The sequence below is a fragment of the Salmo salar genome, chromosome 04 (genome assembly GCF_965601325.2).
Source record: "Salmo salar chromosome 04, fSalSal1, whole genome shotgun sequence".
NCBI lineage: Eukaryota > Metazoa > Chordata > Actinopteri > Salmoniformes > Salmonidae > Salmo > Salmo salar.
The window spans coordinates 64,397,594-64,414,348 of NC_138294.1; the positions used below are offsets into that span (position 1 = coordinate 64,397,594).

A 16,755-nucleotide genomic window follows, 5' to 3' on the forward strand; every position below is an offset into this window, starting at 1 on the left:
GGCTATAAAGTCATGCAGTGAAATGATAAAAGATGAATACAAATAAAGTGTATGGATATTTAATACGTTCTGGTGATGGATCATACACAGAGACTTCCTCTTGGCAGTTTATGAGCTCAACTCGAGTTTGGAACAATATTATATTGCTCGCCTCATCCTTTACAGCATAAGTCCATCTACAACAGTGCATAACTTTCCCATGGGCATACACAGCCTTACAATTAAAGTCTTGAGGGCTGCCTCAGAGTGTGAGATCTATAATTTATCATCTATAAAGAGTTTGTTCTCTAATTTAGTGTGCCTGCTAACACAGAACACTTAGCTGACAGAGAAAACAATGTTGGTTTTGGGGTTATTCAGGCTAGTCCAACTTCATTTGAGAGGCTAATGAGTATAGTTGAAGGCCACAAGTCTAAGAAGTATGCAACCACATGCTGTGTCAAACTCAATGAAACCCTGGCATGGGGCAAAAGTCCTCACACAGTAATGAGTGAAGTAGAAAGCCATGGTGGACACCCTATGCTCCAATGGATCTGAAAGTACCAACTATGTAAAGCCAGTTAAGGCACAAGCTGTGCGAAGTCTTAGATGCACCTTGTTAATTGAACCTGCACAGAAAATATGGTATTTTAGCCAACAATGTAGCTCCAACCATAACAGCATGGGCTATTTGGCATCGAAAGACAAACCAATTAGTCTTCTTGCTATTTCTCCTTCCCCTTGTTATCATGTGTAATTTAGAACTTCAGTCTGGTGTAATCGATATCTGTGGGTCCACGGCTACCTGTGAAATGAGTAAATAATATGCAATGGTCCATTTAGCTGGGCTAATCAATTCCATTAATCACACAGCTGATTACCAGGATGGGACAAGGCATTCACATCACTGGTGTTCATTTAACCTTGGCATGTATGGAAATAACCAGGGTGAGGATCTACTACCACTGTCACCGGGGAGAACAACGGTTGTCCCCAAGTCTCTCTGTTGCCGGATAAACACTATAGGGAAAACCGAGCCAAGCCAAGCTGTACTGGGCTGGCCTGGTTGTGGATACACCATTGTTGTTGGAACCATGCTGAAAAGGACAATGTGAAAATAAAATAGAGCCAGCACAGTATGGTTTGGGTCAGACATGTTGTGTGAATTAGGCATTTAAATCCCCACTGTATGAAAATTATGGAGTCTTTAACAAAACAAATATATAGCATTGATTATTGACATGAAAGTGGATTGAAAAGTATGAAAAATATGATTCAAACACCATTGATTTGCAATATTTTTCAGGACAAGAGTCTTCACTTGGCTCTCTGTCCTCAATTGACCAATAACACAGGTGTCTGGGTTTCAAATATATAGACTTGGATGGCAGATGGGATAGCTGGACTAAGACGATAGAAAACCTTCTCACTGTTGACTTCAAATGCAAACGTCCCAAAAATGATACTCAAATAGTCAAAATAATGTGCTCTATTTAAGTGTCACGCTTCAAGAACAAATGGATACGTTTAGCTACTTAAGCTCCCTTTTTTGGACATTTCCCTTCGCAATCTACAGTGTGCTGGATGTTTCTCTTGTATTTCATCTGAAATAGTGTTTAATGTTTTCCTACAATAAACCAAGATAAAATGTAACACAGCCATCTTGGACCCCATGTGCAATGATTGAGCTGTAGCCCAGGTCAGTATTGCTGTTTTGGCAGCCTCTCCAGCCATTCCTCAATCTCTAGGTAGGGATTCTGACATTTATATGGAGAAAGATGAGCATGTTGCCAGAGCATTTTTTTTACAAGCAGTATTTTTATTATTTTTTTGGTATACAGTAAAATCCCAGATGACATTAATGGGTTGAAGAGTTTTCCCCCCTCCCCCCTTGTAGTCTGAGGAGTTGGGAGGAGGGCATGGTGATGTCACTGAGGTCACATCCGGGAGACAGGGTTGATGCCCAGTATGTCGAAGCCTTTAGCCATGATGGCTGCAGTGGCGTCGCACAGGAGCATCCTCCACATGTTCACTTTCACCACCTCACCTGTTGAGTGAGTGAGACGGATAAACACATAGATCTTAGGTAATTTCATCCAATCAAATTCCGCTAAAATCACATAACATTGCTTAATAACAGAACAGTCACTAAATAGATGTGATGCTATGCAATATTCACAACTCAATGATCCATGGGGCATATTGCTACACGATGAGAAGATCCAATAGAAATTAAAGCTGCAAGCAGTGTTGACGGGGTTCAGCTGTGTGCCCATTGTGCCAGGACAAATTGGACACATTGCCCTGGGATGACCTACTTCTTTACTGTTTACCACACTTACCAAATCAGAACTCAAAATCAAACTGATCATGCAATAGAATATGCTTTTGATGCATTTTGGACCAGTTTCAATGATTTTGACTTCTTTAAACGTCTTCTCCAGAACCGCTGGACTGATCGGCAACATATTTGGAATTTAGCATCTATGGATGCACATCTTTAAAAACTCACTATTTTCCAAGATGCCAACTGAAATAATGAATGTTTGCATGAATATTTTTCCTGTCCAACAGCACCACAATGTGGCCAAACTCAACCATACTTTACAGGTTAGCTAGACTCCTATCCTTGAGCATGTGTTCCAAATTTCATCACTGTGTCAAACAGATCAAGAGATATCAAAATGTGCCCATTATAGTGCCACCGTGTGGTCAATATAAAAGGTGCTTGTTTGTCGTTTTCCTTGTCCCACAAATCCAAATTGGTGTTTACAGTGCTGTCCCATCGCTGCAACTCAGGTACAGACTCGGGAGAGGTGAAGGTCGAGAGCCATGCATCCTCCAAAACACAACCCTGCCATGCCACACTGCTTCTTAACACACTGCTTCGCTTAACCCGGAAGCCAGCTGCACCAATTTGTGGGACAAGGACATTCCGGCAGGCCAAACCCTCCACTGACCCGGATGACGCTGGGCCAATTGTGCCTCATGGGTTTCACTGCGATGCAGTGCCTTAGACCGCTGCGCCACTCGCGATGCCCCAGTTATGCTGAATCTTGACAGTGTTTGCCACATGTACCAAGTTTTATTACACTACAAATATCCATGACTGATTTATAGGCATTTATGTGCGAGACCACGCCCATTTGAATGTTTATTGGTCAGTAGAGGACATGTTGTTTGACATACTAGCCTGGAAAATAGTACTTTGAGAAACCTTGGTCCATAGATACCAGATATCAAGTTTTGTGCAGATCGGTCATTTGTTGCTAGAGTAGCAGCGTTTTAAGCGTTTTTCACAAAATTCCAAATGGTGGAAAATCCATCATGATGGACTTTATGGGTCCTTGAGGTAAATGTGTTTCTTGTGAGCAGAGAGATCTACATACTACTTTTCAGGACTCTAGCTCAAACGAGGTAAAGGGCGTGAGCTTTCAAAGTTGGCATTTTCAATCACTTGTTATAGCGCCACCACTGGCATGGCAATGCATGAGAGGGTGTAGGCCATGGTCTTTTACCATCAATCAAAGTTGGGCCGTCCTAGGCCTTACCATATCATGGGAATTTGCATGTTATTTTCCTTGGGGGAAGAACCCGGTATAATAATAATGAATGCCAACAAATACAATATGGTTTCACCAGCTTCGCTGCTAAACCCCTAATTAAGATAGTAATGAGGGTGAGAGGGCAAATTACACAGACGGGACATTAAGGACATGGACGCCATTGTAATTGACAAACAATACCATTTCCAAATTCATTTACATTTACACTAACAAACAAGGCAACAGGAAACATGTCGTCCCCCACGAATGATGCAGCGCCCCCCCCCCCCCCCCCCCCCCTTGGGCCAATTGAGATATCGGGTGCGAATAACAAATGTCAGTTAAAGTAATATATACTGAGTGTACAAAACATTATGAACACTTCATCCATGACAAACTGACCAGGTGAATCCAGGTGAAAATTATGATCCCTTATTGATGTCACTTGTTAAATCCACTTCAAATCAGTGTAGATGAAGGGGAGGATACAGGTTAAAGGATTTTTAAGCCTTGAGACAATTGATACACGGATTGTGTATGTGTGCCATTCAGAGGGTGAATGGGCAAGACTAACTATTTAAGTGCCTAGGTACCAGTCTCTTTAGCAAATCCACTCCCTGTACTCCATGTCATGTGCCAAAGACTTTTGCAATGACAAGGAGTGGAATATTAGCTAAAAAGAGACTGGTACTGAGACGAGAAGGCAGTCGGGAGGAGGCAAGATAAGGTGGGGCCATTCTAGCCAATGAGAGAGCAGATATTCTTGTGAACAACAGGCGCAAAGTTGTTTTTCTCAGTTGGCAGGATGTCACGTCCTCCTTTTCAGTACACTCATAACCACCTCAGCATTACTAAACTTCTACTCGATCAAATAAGCCAAGGGTAGCAAATAAGCCATTACATTTTTTGTTAACCAAATTCGACACTTCTCATTGAACTCCATACCAAAAATCCTTGTTTTGTGAAAACATTTTTTTTTTAAAGCCACCTGCTGGAGAAGACAGATTTTGGGCAGAGTTACCCCTCTCGCTTTGAATCTTCCTTTCTGGGGTGACTCACACATTTCAGTTAATTGCTCCCGCCTTGGGCCAATCATTGTAATTTTGTTAATTTTCTATGGAAAGACGTGTCATTCACCCAAGTTTTGTCAGAATTGTGTCTGTGCCGTCAGTTGGTTCTTTTAAACCCAGTTTAGCAAAGGTAGACAAAGGCAAAGATATAGGGTGTTATTGAGAACCACCCATAGACTAGTCATGAAAGATTTCTATTGGTCTGTAGACTAACATTTGTATGGCTAAAACCCAATTGCCCTTCATTGTACTGTAACTTACTAACTGAAGGGTGGAAAACAAGCTGCCATATAACAAAATACAATGTTAAATGAAAAAGGTTAACTTTACACTCATGTGAATTGGTCTATATGGATTGGGCTATATTGAAATGTTTCTAAGAGAAGAAATATGAAATTCATAAACATGGTAGCAAGTTAAAGGGAACAGCTTATTATTTTCTTAAAACTGCATTGTTGGTTAAGAGCTTGTAAGAAAGCATTTCACGGTAAGGTCGACACCTGTTGTATTCGGCAAATGTGACAAATACAATTTGATGTCGGTTCGGATATTATGGGAAAACTATTCAACCAAAATTGAGGACACAACAGTTCACCTGACAAGACTGAATCCAAACATCACTTTTGATTTTGTGCATTTTACATTTACTGTACTTTTTGCTGCCCCAAAAATCTGAAAATACTCTGGATATATTCAGTAACATAAGAATATTCCTGTAAAATGTGGAGTAGGTGCAACAAACAGTAAGACAAAAAAATGACAAGGGTTTGAGTGAAATGACTAACTGGTGTCTCCAAGTGGCCAAACACCACTATAAAGTGTACACAGTTCAAAAGTCATTTCAATGCGCTTTTATGAATCAAAGAAGAGTCTTCAACTATAAGGTGCCTTTTTTTTTTTTAGCTGTGCCGCTGAGGAACTAGAGCAAGCACACTATTTGTTAACCCTGCAATCACAATTACGATTGTTGTTTACGCAATCCAAAAACTGCCAATTTTTAACCGCAATCTGGTCAGGTTGGCATAATTTGAAAGCTTGTTCTATTGCCTACATGACTAGCTAAGTAAAATACGAAATTACAGTGTTAGGCTTTCACAAAGCAATTCAATGAAATAGATCGTAATTTTGGTGCGAATAGAATGGAGTCATGAGTTGGGTTGCAAAGCTACCAGTAATTTACCAAAGTTACCGGAATATTCACTAATTTTGGTAATTAAAAGAAAACCTACGGCAATCTATCGTAACTTTGGTAATTTATACTTCAATAACTTAAAGTGTATTCTTATATAGTATTCATTTATTATAGCTGTGTCCAATTGCACCTAAATCAACCATTTATCGGATCATCAAGAACTTCAAGGAGAGCGGTTCAATTGTTGTGAAGAAGGCTTCAGGGCGCCCAAGAAAGTCCAGCAAGCGCCAGGACCCTCTCCTAAAGTTGATTCAGCTGCGGGATCGGGGCACCACCAGTACAGAACTTACTCGTGCCTCTGCACGCACAGTGAGGTGAAGACTTTTGGAGGATGGCCTGGTGTCAAGAAGGGCAGAAAAGAAGCCACTTCTCCCCAGGAAAAACATCAGGGACAGACTGATATTCTGCAAAAGGTACAGGGATTGGACTGCTGAAGACTGGGGTAAAGTCATTTTCTCTGATGAATCCCCTTTCCGATTGTTTGGGGCATCTGGAAAAAAGCTTGTCCGGAGAAGACAAAATGAGCGCTACCATCAGTCCTGTGTCATGCCAACAGTAAAGCATCCTGAGACCATTCATGTGTGGGGTTGCTTCTCAGCCAAGGGAGTGGGCTCACTCACAATTTTGCCTAAAAACACAGCCATGAATAAAGAATGGTACCTACACATCCTCCGAGAGCAACTTCTCCCAACTATCCAGGAATAGTTTGGTGACGAACAATGCCTTTTCCAGCATGACGGAGCACCTTGCCCTAAGGCAAAAGTGATAACTTAGTGGCTCGGGGAACAAAACATCGATATTTTGGGTCCATGGCCAGGAAACTCCCCAGACCTTAATCCCATTGAGAACTTGTGGTCAATCCTCATGAGGCGGGTGGACCAACAAAAACCCACAAATTCTGAAAAACTCCAAGCATTGATTATGCAAGAATGGGCTGCCATCAGTCAGGATGTGGCCCAGAAGTTAATTGACAGCATACCAGGGTAGATTGCAGAGGTCTTGAAAAAGAAGGGTCAACACTGCAAAGTTGACTCTTTGCATCAACTTCATGCATTTGTCAAAAGCCTTTGACACTTATGAAATGCTTGTAATTTTACTTCACTATTCCATAGTAACATCTGACAAAAATATCTAAAGACACTGAGGCAGCAGACTTTCTGAAAAATAATATTTGTGTCATTTTCAAAACATTTGGCCACGACTGTACATAACCAAAAGAATGTGGACACCTGCTCATCTAACATATCATTCCAAAATGATGGGCATTAATATGGAGTTGGTCCCACCTTTGCTGCTATAATAGCCTCCACTCTTCTGGGAAGGCTTTCCACTAGATGTTGGAACATTGCTGCTGGAACTTCCATTCTGCCACAAGAGCATTAGTGAGGTCGGACAATTATGTTGGCCAATTAGGCCTGGCTTGCAGCTGGCGTTCCAATTCATCCCAAAGGTGTTCGATGGGATTAAGGTCAGGGCTCTGTGTAGGCCTGTCAAGTTCTTCCATACCGATCACGACAATCCTTTTCTGTACGGACCTAGTTTTTGGGCATGGGGGCATTGTCATTTGAAAAAGGAAAGGGCTTTCCCCAAACTGTTGCCACAAAGTTGGAAGCACAGCATCATCCAGAATGTCATTTTATGCTGTAGCGTGATGATTTCCCTTCACTGGAAGTAAGGGAAATCACAACACAACTCATTGGCTGAAACGCATTAAGGAAAGAAATTCCACAAATTAACATTTAACAAGGCATACCTGTTAATTGAAATGCCTTCCAGGTGACTACCTCATGAAGCTGGTTGAGAGAATGCCAAGCGTGTGCAAAGCTGTCATCAAGGCAAAGGGTGGCTACCTTGAAGAATTTCAAATATAAAATATATTTTGGTTTGTATAACTTTTTTTTTGTTACTACATGACCCCATGTGTTATTTCATAGTTTGTTCATATTTCATAGTGGTCTTCACTATTATTCTAGTACAAAAAAAGAAAAACTGGAATGAGTAGGTGTGTACAAACTTTTGACTGGTACTGTACTTTGTGTGTGTGTGTGTGTGTGTGTGTGTGTGTGTGTGTGTGTGTGTATGTATATAGAGACATAGTAAAATAAGTGTAAAAATATATATGATATGTCATGCTGAAACCCTGGTATTAAACACCAATGATATTGACTAAGTTGAATGTTTATATTTAGGATCAGGTTTAAAGCTGTCATTCTATTTTAAAATCATTTAATATATTTTACATGTGATAAGGCCACACAGAGGGCCAGGGATAATTACAGACACCTGTGATAATCTGAAGTGCCCCAAAAGGCCACTAAATCCATGAAAGATACATAATTTCTGGAAGATCACTGGTCAACTTTGAAGGTTTCCAGTAATATACCCTTCCTTTGCAACCCTAGTCATGAGTGCATTCAGGTGCATGTTTCCGCTGTGAATTTTCTTCACAATAGATAAACATAGGCTCATTTTGTTCAGAACAACCCAAGGTATGACACCATGTCATCTTCTAACTGTACATCAAACATAGTGATCATGAACACTGGATATTACATGATATGGAATTGTGAAGTGCACATTTGGACTTACGGATGATTGGCTTGCTTGTATGACTCATCTTTCAAAATACACAGAGTCCTCTTAATGTACAGCATTTCCCTCACTCAGACAAACAATGCTAAAGTTGCCCAATTAGCGGGAGGGATGGGGGCAACTTCTTGCTGCATGCGGTTTTCAAGTTCAGAACGGCTGTCAGTCAAAACCCATACAGAGCTGTGAAGTGGAGACCCTGAGCTATGACATCATTTATATAATGTTACTGTACAGCCACTGCACTCCAATTTAGGAGCTTATCAGTGCTCAAATCTGCCATTTTCAACCGGGATATGGGTACGAGGTAAAGGGTAAAAATACTACTGTAAATAGTAATTACAGCGGCTGTCTGGGATCATTTAGAAGAGTTATGGGAAATCATGGATCAATTCGGAATTGTATAGTTCCGTAATACACTTTAAGCATTTAATGTGATGCTTTGGCTAATGTGGCCTAGAATTCACACAGTTTGGTGGAGAGGAGGGCTAGCCTGGGCGCTAACTTGAGAGCAGCATGTTAAACTAATGCACTCTGATCTGCTAAACCCTGGGTAATAGGACTTAGCATTAGCGATGTGGCCCACAGTAGGGTAAATGCTAACAGATGCTAGTGGATCGGTTAACAACGATGCTTGCTCTCTGACACCACCCCTCTGTCTGGTGTTTGGGATTGTCCCTCTTGTGGGCTATTTAGGATTATATGAGACGACCAGAAGTCTGGGGCAGTGTATGAAAGCAATTACCAACTGGCAAAGCCAAGAAATATCTCAGATTTAGAACCAGCAAAGATATATAACTAGCATTTAGTATGGATCATTGGATGGATGAATAGATGAATAGATGAATGGAGACAGACTAATAGACTGATAGAAAGATGGACAACTTTCATTCTCTACCACCCCAGGGTCTCTTCCCTACCGGTCTGGCGGTCCTTCTCGATGCAGTAGCAGCTGTCGTAGAATTCTGTGAAGGTGGTGGCCAGCTCGTACAGGTAGTCACACAGCGTGTGGAGAAGGAGGTCATCCAGGATCTTCTGCAGGATCTCAGGGAAGCGCATGAGACACTTGCCCAGCTTCCACTCCTTGTCGTGCTGCAGGAGCACATCCGTGGTCTCTGCTGCTTTACGGAGCGCCACCTCGTCGATGTTAGCCAGCCGGGCTATGGACCTTCAGATATAGATACAGGAGGGGAAGGGATATTAAGTTGAGTAAGATATTAATGTCTTCATTTTATAAGGTGTGCATACTGTATATTGTGATAGCCTGCCTATGCAGTTTTCATATAAATACATAATAACAACACTTGTTAGGTGGGACCACAATGGACAAGATAATCACAGGTGATGCTGCTGGTCCAGACAGCTCAGTTGGTTGGAGCATCAATGGCTATCAAAAGAGACTATATCTGTGTAATCAAATGATCCCAGAACAATGTCTTTGTGTTATCTAACTAGCAATCTACAACCACAGATATACAAGATGAGCAGTATCCTGGGATTTCAAACATCCCGAGGTTTCAAACACAATGCTCAATCAAGCAAAATAATAAATCATGAATTTAAAAAAATCAACTGGTAATCTACAAAATTAGCAAGGTGTGTGCGTACTAGGGGTGTAACAACAGTACACGTACCGAACCTTTCGGTATGGGGACCTCGGTTCGGTCCTCACTGTGAACCTGAATGAATACATAAAAAATATACACTAGGCCTATAGGCTTAAGCCTACGCTGTGTTGTATGCCAATGCCTTGAGTAAATCAAATTGTATTTCTCACATGCTTTGTGTGAACTAACAGTGAAATGCTTACTTACCGATCTGAGAAAACATTGTATGCTATTCTGATAAAAACAACTACAGCCTATGCGCACGTTGTAATAAAAATGGATATCTTAACTGGCACATTTCAAACTATCCTTTTGTGAGGCGCAGCGGGGAACTATACTGAACAAAAATATAAATGCAACAATTTCATAGATTTTACTGAGTTACAGTTAATATGAGGAAATCAGTTAATTGAAATAAGTATATTTAGGCCCTAATCTATGATTTTCAGATGACTGGGAATACAGTTATCTGTTGGTCACAGATAACTTAAAAAAAAACAATGGGCCTCAGTATCTCGTCACGCTATTTTTGTGAATTAAAATTGCCATGGATAAAATGCAATTGAGTTTGTGGTCCGTAGCTTATGTCTGCCCATACCATAACCCCACCGTCACCATGGAGCACGCTGTTCAATGTTGACATGCGCAAACCGCTCGCCCATATGACGCCATACACGTGGTCTGTGGTTGTGAGGGTAGTTGGACCTCCTGACAAATTCTCTAAAACGATGTTGAAGGTGACTTATGGTAGAGAAATTAACATTCAATTCTCTGGCAACTGCTCTGGTGGACATTCCTGCAGTCAGCATGCCAATTGCACGCTCCCTCAAAACTTCAAACATCTGTGGCACTGTGTTGTGAGACAAAACTGCACATTTTACAGTGGCCTTTTATGGTCACCAGCATAAGCTGCACCTGTGTAATGATCATGCTGTTTAATTAGCTTATTGATATGTCACACCTGTCAGGTGGATAGATTATCTTGTCAAAGGAGAAATGCACACCATGTTAGAGAAATAAGCTTTTTGTGCAGATGGAAAATGTCGGGAATCTTTTATTTCAGCTCATGAAACATGGGACCAACACTTTACATGCTGCGTTTATATTTTTGTTCTGTGTAGTTCTGTAAAATGGGGAGTGGTGGGGTGGATAAACCAGAATTGGAGGATCCTCCATCCTCGTTTAAATATCCAGTTCGAGAACATTTTGGCTTCCCAGTAGATTACAATGGCGATTGACAGAGTTGTGGACAAAACGTTAACAGTGTTTCGCCACTGCTCAACGAGAATAGCATATGCAGCTGCCAACATCTCAATCATGTTGGCATATTTACGCCAGTATTCCTACCACCGCAGCAAGATGGAAACGCAAAGATAACAACTTAGTCTCCGCTCTGAATTCAAGCAGCCCTTCGCAGCTGATTCTGAGAGAGAAAAAAGGATGATGCTGCTGCTCATACTTTTCATTAGAGTGGTGCATGTCTGTAGCTTGTTGTTGTCGGTCAATCGCAAATCATCAGAGCAACACCACAGTCATAGAATCGCCATGTGTGGCAAATCAAATCAAAGTTTATTTGTCACGTGCGCCGACAACAACAGGTGTAGACCTGACAGTGAAATGCTTACTTACAGGCTCTAACCAATAGTGCAAAAAAGGTATTAGGTGAACAAAAGGTAAGTAAAAAAATAAAAACAACAGTAGCGAGGCTATAACAGTAGCAGGGCTATATACAGACACTGGTTAGTCAGGCTGATTGAGGTAGTATGTACATGTAGATATGGTTAAAGTGACTATGCATATATGATAAACAGAGAGTAGCAGTAGCGTAAAAGAGGGGTTGGCGGGTGGTGGGTGGCGGGACACAATGCAAATAGCCCGGTTAGCCAATGTGCGGGGGAACTGGTTGGTCGGGCCAATTGAGGTAGTATGTACATGAATGTATAGTTAAAGTGACTATGCATATATGATAAACAGAGATTAGCAGCAGTGTAAAAGAGGGTTTGGGGGGGGCACACAATGCAAATAGTCTGGGTAGCCATTTGATCAAGCTAGGAGGCTATATAATCAATTGAAGACGGAATTAAAATGATGTAATTAAAGGTTAAATGAGGACATGCTACAAAGACCAAGAGCTAACAGGTAGGTTGTCAGTTAATAATCTGAATGGAGGTGTTATTTGTAACTGTAAAACAGGGAGAAACCGCATGTACCCTCAATTAGCCTAGCTAGTTTAGCTAACCAGCTTCTCTAGGTTTGCTGCAGTCGTAATCATAATGGATGATAAATAATCTAGCTATGACAAGCTAGAAATTAGTCTACTAGTGCGAATCGGCTTGGTTGGTTGCCGTCTCTCCCTCCCTCCTTGCCCGTGTCACTCGCTCACAGTTCACACACCGCAAGACCCCTCTGCCTGCTAGAGCGGCACCGCTCCCTCCCTCACGCTTTATCAGCTCTGTTTTAATAAAGTAACTTACAAATTGACTTTTCTACTGCTTCCCTCACTGGGATCAGATCAGACCGGGTCTGGATCCAACCAGGTCAATACGAAACGGGTCTTGTTGTGCTCGTGTCCTTTCAGAACGGGTCTTTATATTTAAAAATGTAATTAACTACAGTAACTGTTGGCATTTATTTTTCCCACTGTACCGAAACCGAACCGTGACTCCAAAACCACAATACGTACCGAACCATGAGTTTGGTGAACGAGTACTCCCCTAGTGTGTACGTGTATAACCCCCCCCCCCCCAAGTGTGGGTCTGACGCCACCTGTGAGTGCTCTATTGACTCAGTGTGTTACCATCAACCATCCTGGGCGAAACGTCTCTTCCCCTCGTTCTCTGTGTGCAGATCAATGGAGACCGACTGGGCGCATGGCCACTGAGCCCATAGTACGTTCAGGGGAGGGGAGAGAGAACCAGGGGAGGGGCAGGTTGTTGCTCCCTACAGCCCAGCGAAGGATCACCTGATGCGGGTAAAGGCGTAGAGCAGGTAGGCGGCCGTGTTGCCCCGGTCATCCAGCATCTTGTCGAAGGAGAACACGTAGTCGTTGATGCGGTTGTGGGACAGGTCGGCGTACTTGATGCAGCCGAACGCCACTGAGTGCTGGGCCTTGGTCAGCTCCTCTGTGCTCAGCACCTGAGTTAGACATGATCAGAGTTACAGGCAATCAGGCATGGGTTCAGTTCACTGGGCATCTGACACAGATCACAACTTGTTTCTGTGTGTCACAACGCATCTGGGACAGGTTGAAGTACTGTACTGCTATGAGTCTGACCTGTCATTCATGCCTTAAACCCCACTGGACACAGTCTAATTCCTCCAACATCCACGTCGAGTCCAATACCCTGTTAGGTATGGACAGGCTCACACCTAGAGAGAGTGGGGATGTGTGTAGATTGTGTTCTTTAGTATTGGTGTGTATAGGGTTTGTGTGCATTAGTGTGTTTTGAGCAGTATGGACAGGTGTATTTAAATGAGGTTGAGACGAGAAGGTGGCAGGGTTGGGCGTGTGGCCAGCCCCGTGGTGCCATTGATGCCAACTACATAGGGCATGGGCGGTGGTACGCTTACTGCACTAACAAAACAAAGATCTCAGAATAGATCTGAATTGGCTCCATCCGCCAGCATTTGCTAAATTTATTACGCCCCAGGGAGCAGGACGATTATACGCCTACTTACTTTTCTGCATAATTTAATGCAGCATGTGTAACTTTCGATATCCTTGACAATTATAGGCTTAGCGAAACCCTGATTCAGAAGACCTCCTCTTGCGTCATAGACTGAAAGAAAAGAGGCGGCTGCAGTTGGCACGCAGGCAGACGGCTATGCCAGGTGGAAGCAGCGTGCGTTTCTGCCTTTGGAACATAAAGACTAGATAGAGACATCGTTCAGGCTGTAGAGATGACTATTCAGGCTGTAGTAATGATGTGTTTTACACTCTACTCACAATGTGTGTCCTGCAGGCTTTATTTGGATTATTAAGGCCTTGAAGAAGAGTTGACTAGTAGAATCAGGAGGGAACTAGGATGAAACAAATGGCTACACGGTATTGATGGAAACACAGGCAGCATCTATCTCACCTTGTCTCGGTCTTTCTCCTTGAGTTTGTCCATGGACCTCTTCAGGCCTTCGTCCAGCAGGTCCATCAGCCTCACCGTGTCCCCAGACCGAGTCTTAAACTTCTTCCTGAAGAGACAGACGGAAGGACAATACTCACTCAACACTTCAGGAACTCTTCCATTCCTTCACCATTAATCCAACATAACTGGATCTGTGAAAAAAGTGGTGGTCTTACATCGCTCTATCCAATCATGTTCAATGAGTAAAATCATGTTCAATTATTGAGAAACGATGTGTGCTATTCCACTTTCTAGTATTTGACTGAGTGAACAGTGTTTGAACAGGGCTTCAGCTCCCTCTCAGCCCAACAGTGGAGTACCAGGCTCTAACCACAAACCACCACTTATCTTGCTCCTCTCACCACCCCTCCAGCCTCTTACGACCAACACAACCCATTCTGACTGTGTTTGATGCTTTATTAATGCACTGGGTGATATTGTCTGCTTAGTAACGAGACTCCTAGTAGTCATACACACAACGTGTGACCAATGGGCCAATAAAGCAAATGAATGGACAAATAAAACCTAAGAGTGCTAATTCAATATGCTGATAGGCTTACGCAGCAGGTGGGTCAGTGGTCTCTTGGATGGCCCAGTGCAGTATACAGTGCTATGAATGCTTAAATAGGCATGCGTCTGTTGCCATCACGTGATTGTTGGCGTATGTCAATCTGTGTCATGTTCATTAGACACCAAATGGAAGAAAACATACTAAAACAGGGGGGGCTCATTTGACTTGTCCAATAAGAAGCACTCATTTTAGTTTTCTGTAAACTTTTGTTGGTTTTTGTGCGCAAATGAATAGGACCCTGGAAAAACTTCAGTAATTTGTAGACACTCACTTATCCTCTCCCAGCACCACTCCAAAGCCTGCATGCTCCACTCGTGTCACCTTGGGGTCGTACCAGCCAATCATCTGAGCCGCTGCAAACACCACCTGGAAGTGGGTGGCCTGTAGTGAAAAAAACACACATACGCATAATTAACTACAGTCATGAATTGGGCACCAGTTAAATGTTTAGACCGAGTTTGACAGGCTAATAAGGATGGTTGCAAAACATTGCAAGTAAACTTAATGACTTCACATGTACGATCCACTCCAGTAGAACATTTTACAGCCTAAAAAACAGAGTGAACACACAGACAAGCCAATCATTGTGGTGTTGAACTGCAGTGAGAGGGCAGTACTCTGGAGTCCTCTACTCATGCCTGTCTCTGACAGTATCTTACTTCTCTCTCCGGCTCAGAGAAACCAAGACACAGACAGCTGACCCTGAGTGGATTACCTTCTCAGCAGGTGACACCGGTGGCGTCACACAGCAAGGACCTCAGAGGCACAACAGAGCTAGCCTGGTCCCAGATCTGTTTGTACTCTTGCCAACTCCAATGCTGTCATTGTAAAAGCCAAACATGTTTGGCATGACAGCAAAAAAACAGACTAGCACTCAGGCAATAATATAGGCACTCTCCCCTGCCTCCCTCAACTCCCTCCTCACCTGGCCGCTGTCCGTCACGTAGATGATGATGTCTGCCTTCTCGTCAAATAGCCGCTGGCGCAGGGCGGCCAGGTCTGAAGTGTCGTATGTGTAGCCCCCGTCAGACTTCACCACCGTCAGGGGGATCTGTTGGCCCGGGGCAAACACTATCTTACGTCCCTCGTCCATCTCCACCAGGCCTGGAGGGAAGGAAGGAAGGAATGGAAAGAAGGAAAGAAAGAATTGCTGAGTCAACAGTGCCCCCCTCTGGACACATACACACTACAGCAAACACTGTACAGTACAGCAAGAGACCCAACTTTTTTCCCAGTTTAATTTGAGGGACCTAGGAAAATGTTGTTTTGAAGCTAATTTCCTGCAATTCTGCATAGTTTAGCAAGACTCAGGATATCTTTTAGGTAGGCTATACATATTCTCTTTTAGGGCTCCCGAGAGGCGCAGCGGTCTAAGGTACTGCATCTCAGTTTACTTGCATCTCACTTCAGTCCTTGGTTCGAATCCAGGCTGTATCACATCCGGCAGTGACTGGGAGTCCCATAGGGCAGCTCACAATTGGCCCAGCGTCGTCCAGGTTTGGCCGGGGTAGGCTGTCATTGTAAATACGAATTTGTTCTTAACTGACTTGCCTAGTTAAATAAAGGTTCAATATATATACTGCTCAAAAAAATAAAGGGAACACTTAAACAACACAATGTAACTCCAAGTCAATCACACTTCTGTGAAATCAAACTGTCCACATAGGAAGCAACACTGATTGACAATAAATTTCACATGCTGTTGTGCAAATGGAATAGACAACAGGTGGAAATTATAGGCAATTAGCAAGACACCCCCAATAAAGGAGTGGTTCTGCAGGTGGGGACCACAGACCACTTCTCAGTTCCTATGCTTCCTGGCTGATGTTTTGGTCACTTTTGAATGCTGGCGGTGCTTTCACTCTAGTGGTAGCATGAGAAGGAGTCTACAATCCACACATGTGGCTCAGGTAGTGCAGCTCATCCAGGACGGCACATCAATGCGAGCTGTGGCAAGAAGGTTTGCTGTGTCTGTCAGCGTAGTGTCCAGAGCATGGAGGCGCTACCAGGAGACAGGCCAGTACATCAGGAGACGTGGAGGAGGCCGTAGGAGGGCAACAACCCAGCAGCAGGACCGCTACCTC

At 43.0% G+C, this 16,755-nt stretch overlaps 1 protein-coding gene across 2 annotated transcripts in view; it reads right to left on the reverse strand.

The window, feature by feature from the left end:
* Positions 1-1,777: 1,777 nt before the first annotated feature.
* syrc (Arginyl-tRNA synthetase, cytoplasmic) overlaps positions 1,778-16,755 on the reverse strand; it is a 32,520-nt gene continuing 17,542 nt past the window's right edge. For both annotated transcript variants that reach the window (NM_001140465.1, XM_045716219.1), the window contains 6 exon segments: positions 1,778-2,026; positions 9,296-9,543; positions 12,945-13,117; positions 14,062-14,167; positions 14,943-15,052; positions 15,597-15,775. In NM_001140465.1, the coding sequence (NP_001133937.1) occupies positions 1,917-2,026; positions 9,296-9,543; positions 12,945-13,117; positions 14,062-14,167; positions 14,943-15,052; positions 15,597-15,775 (926 nt within the window). In that variant the 3' untranslated portion in view covers positions 1,778-1,916.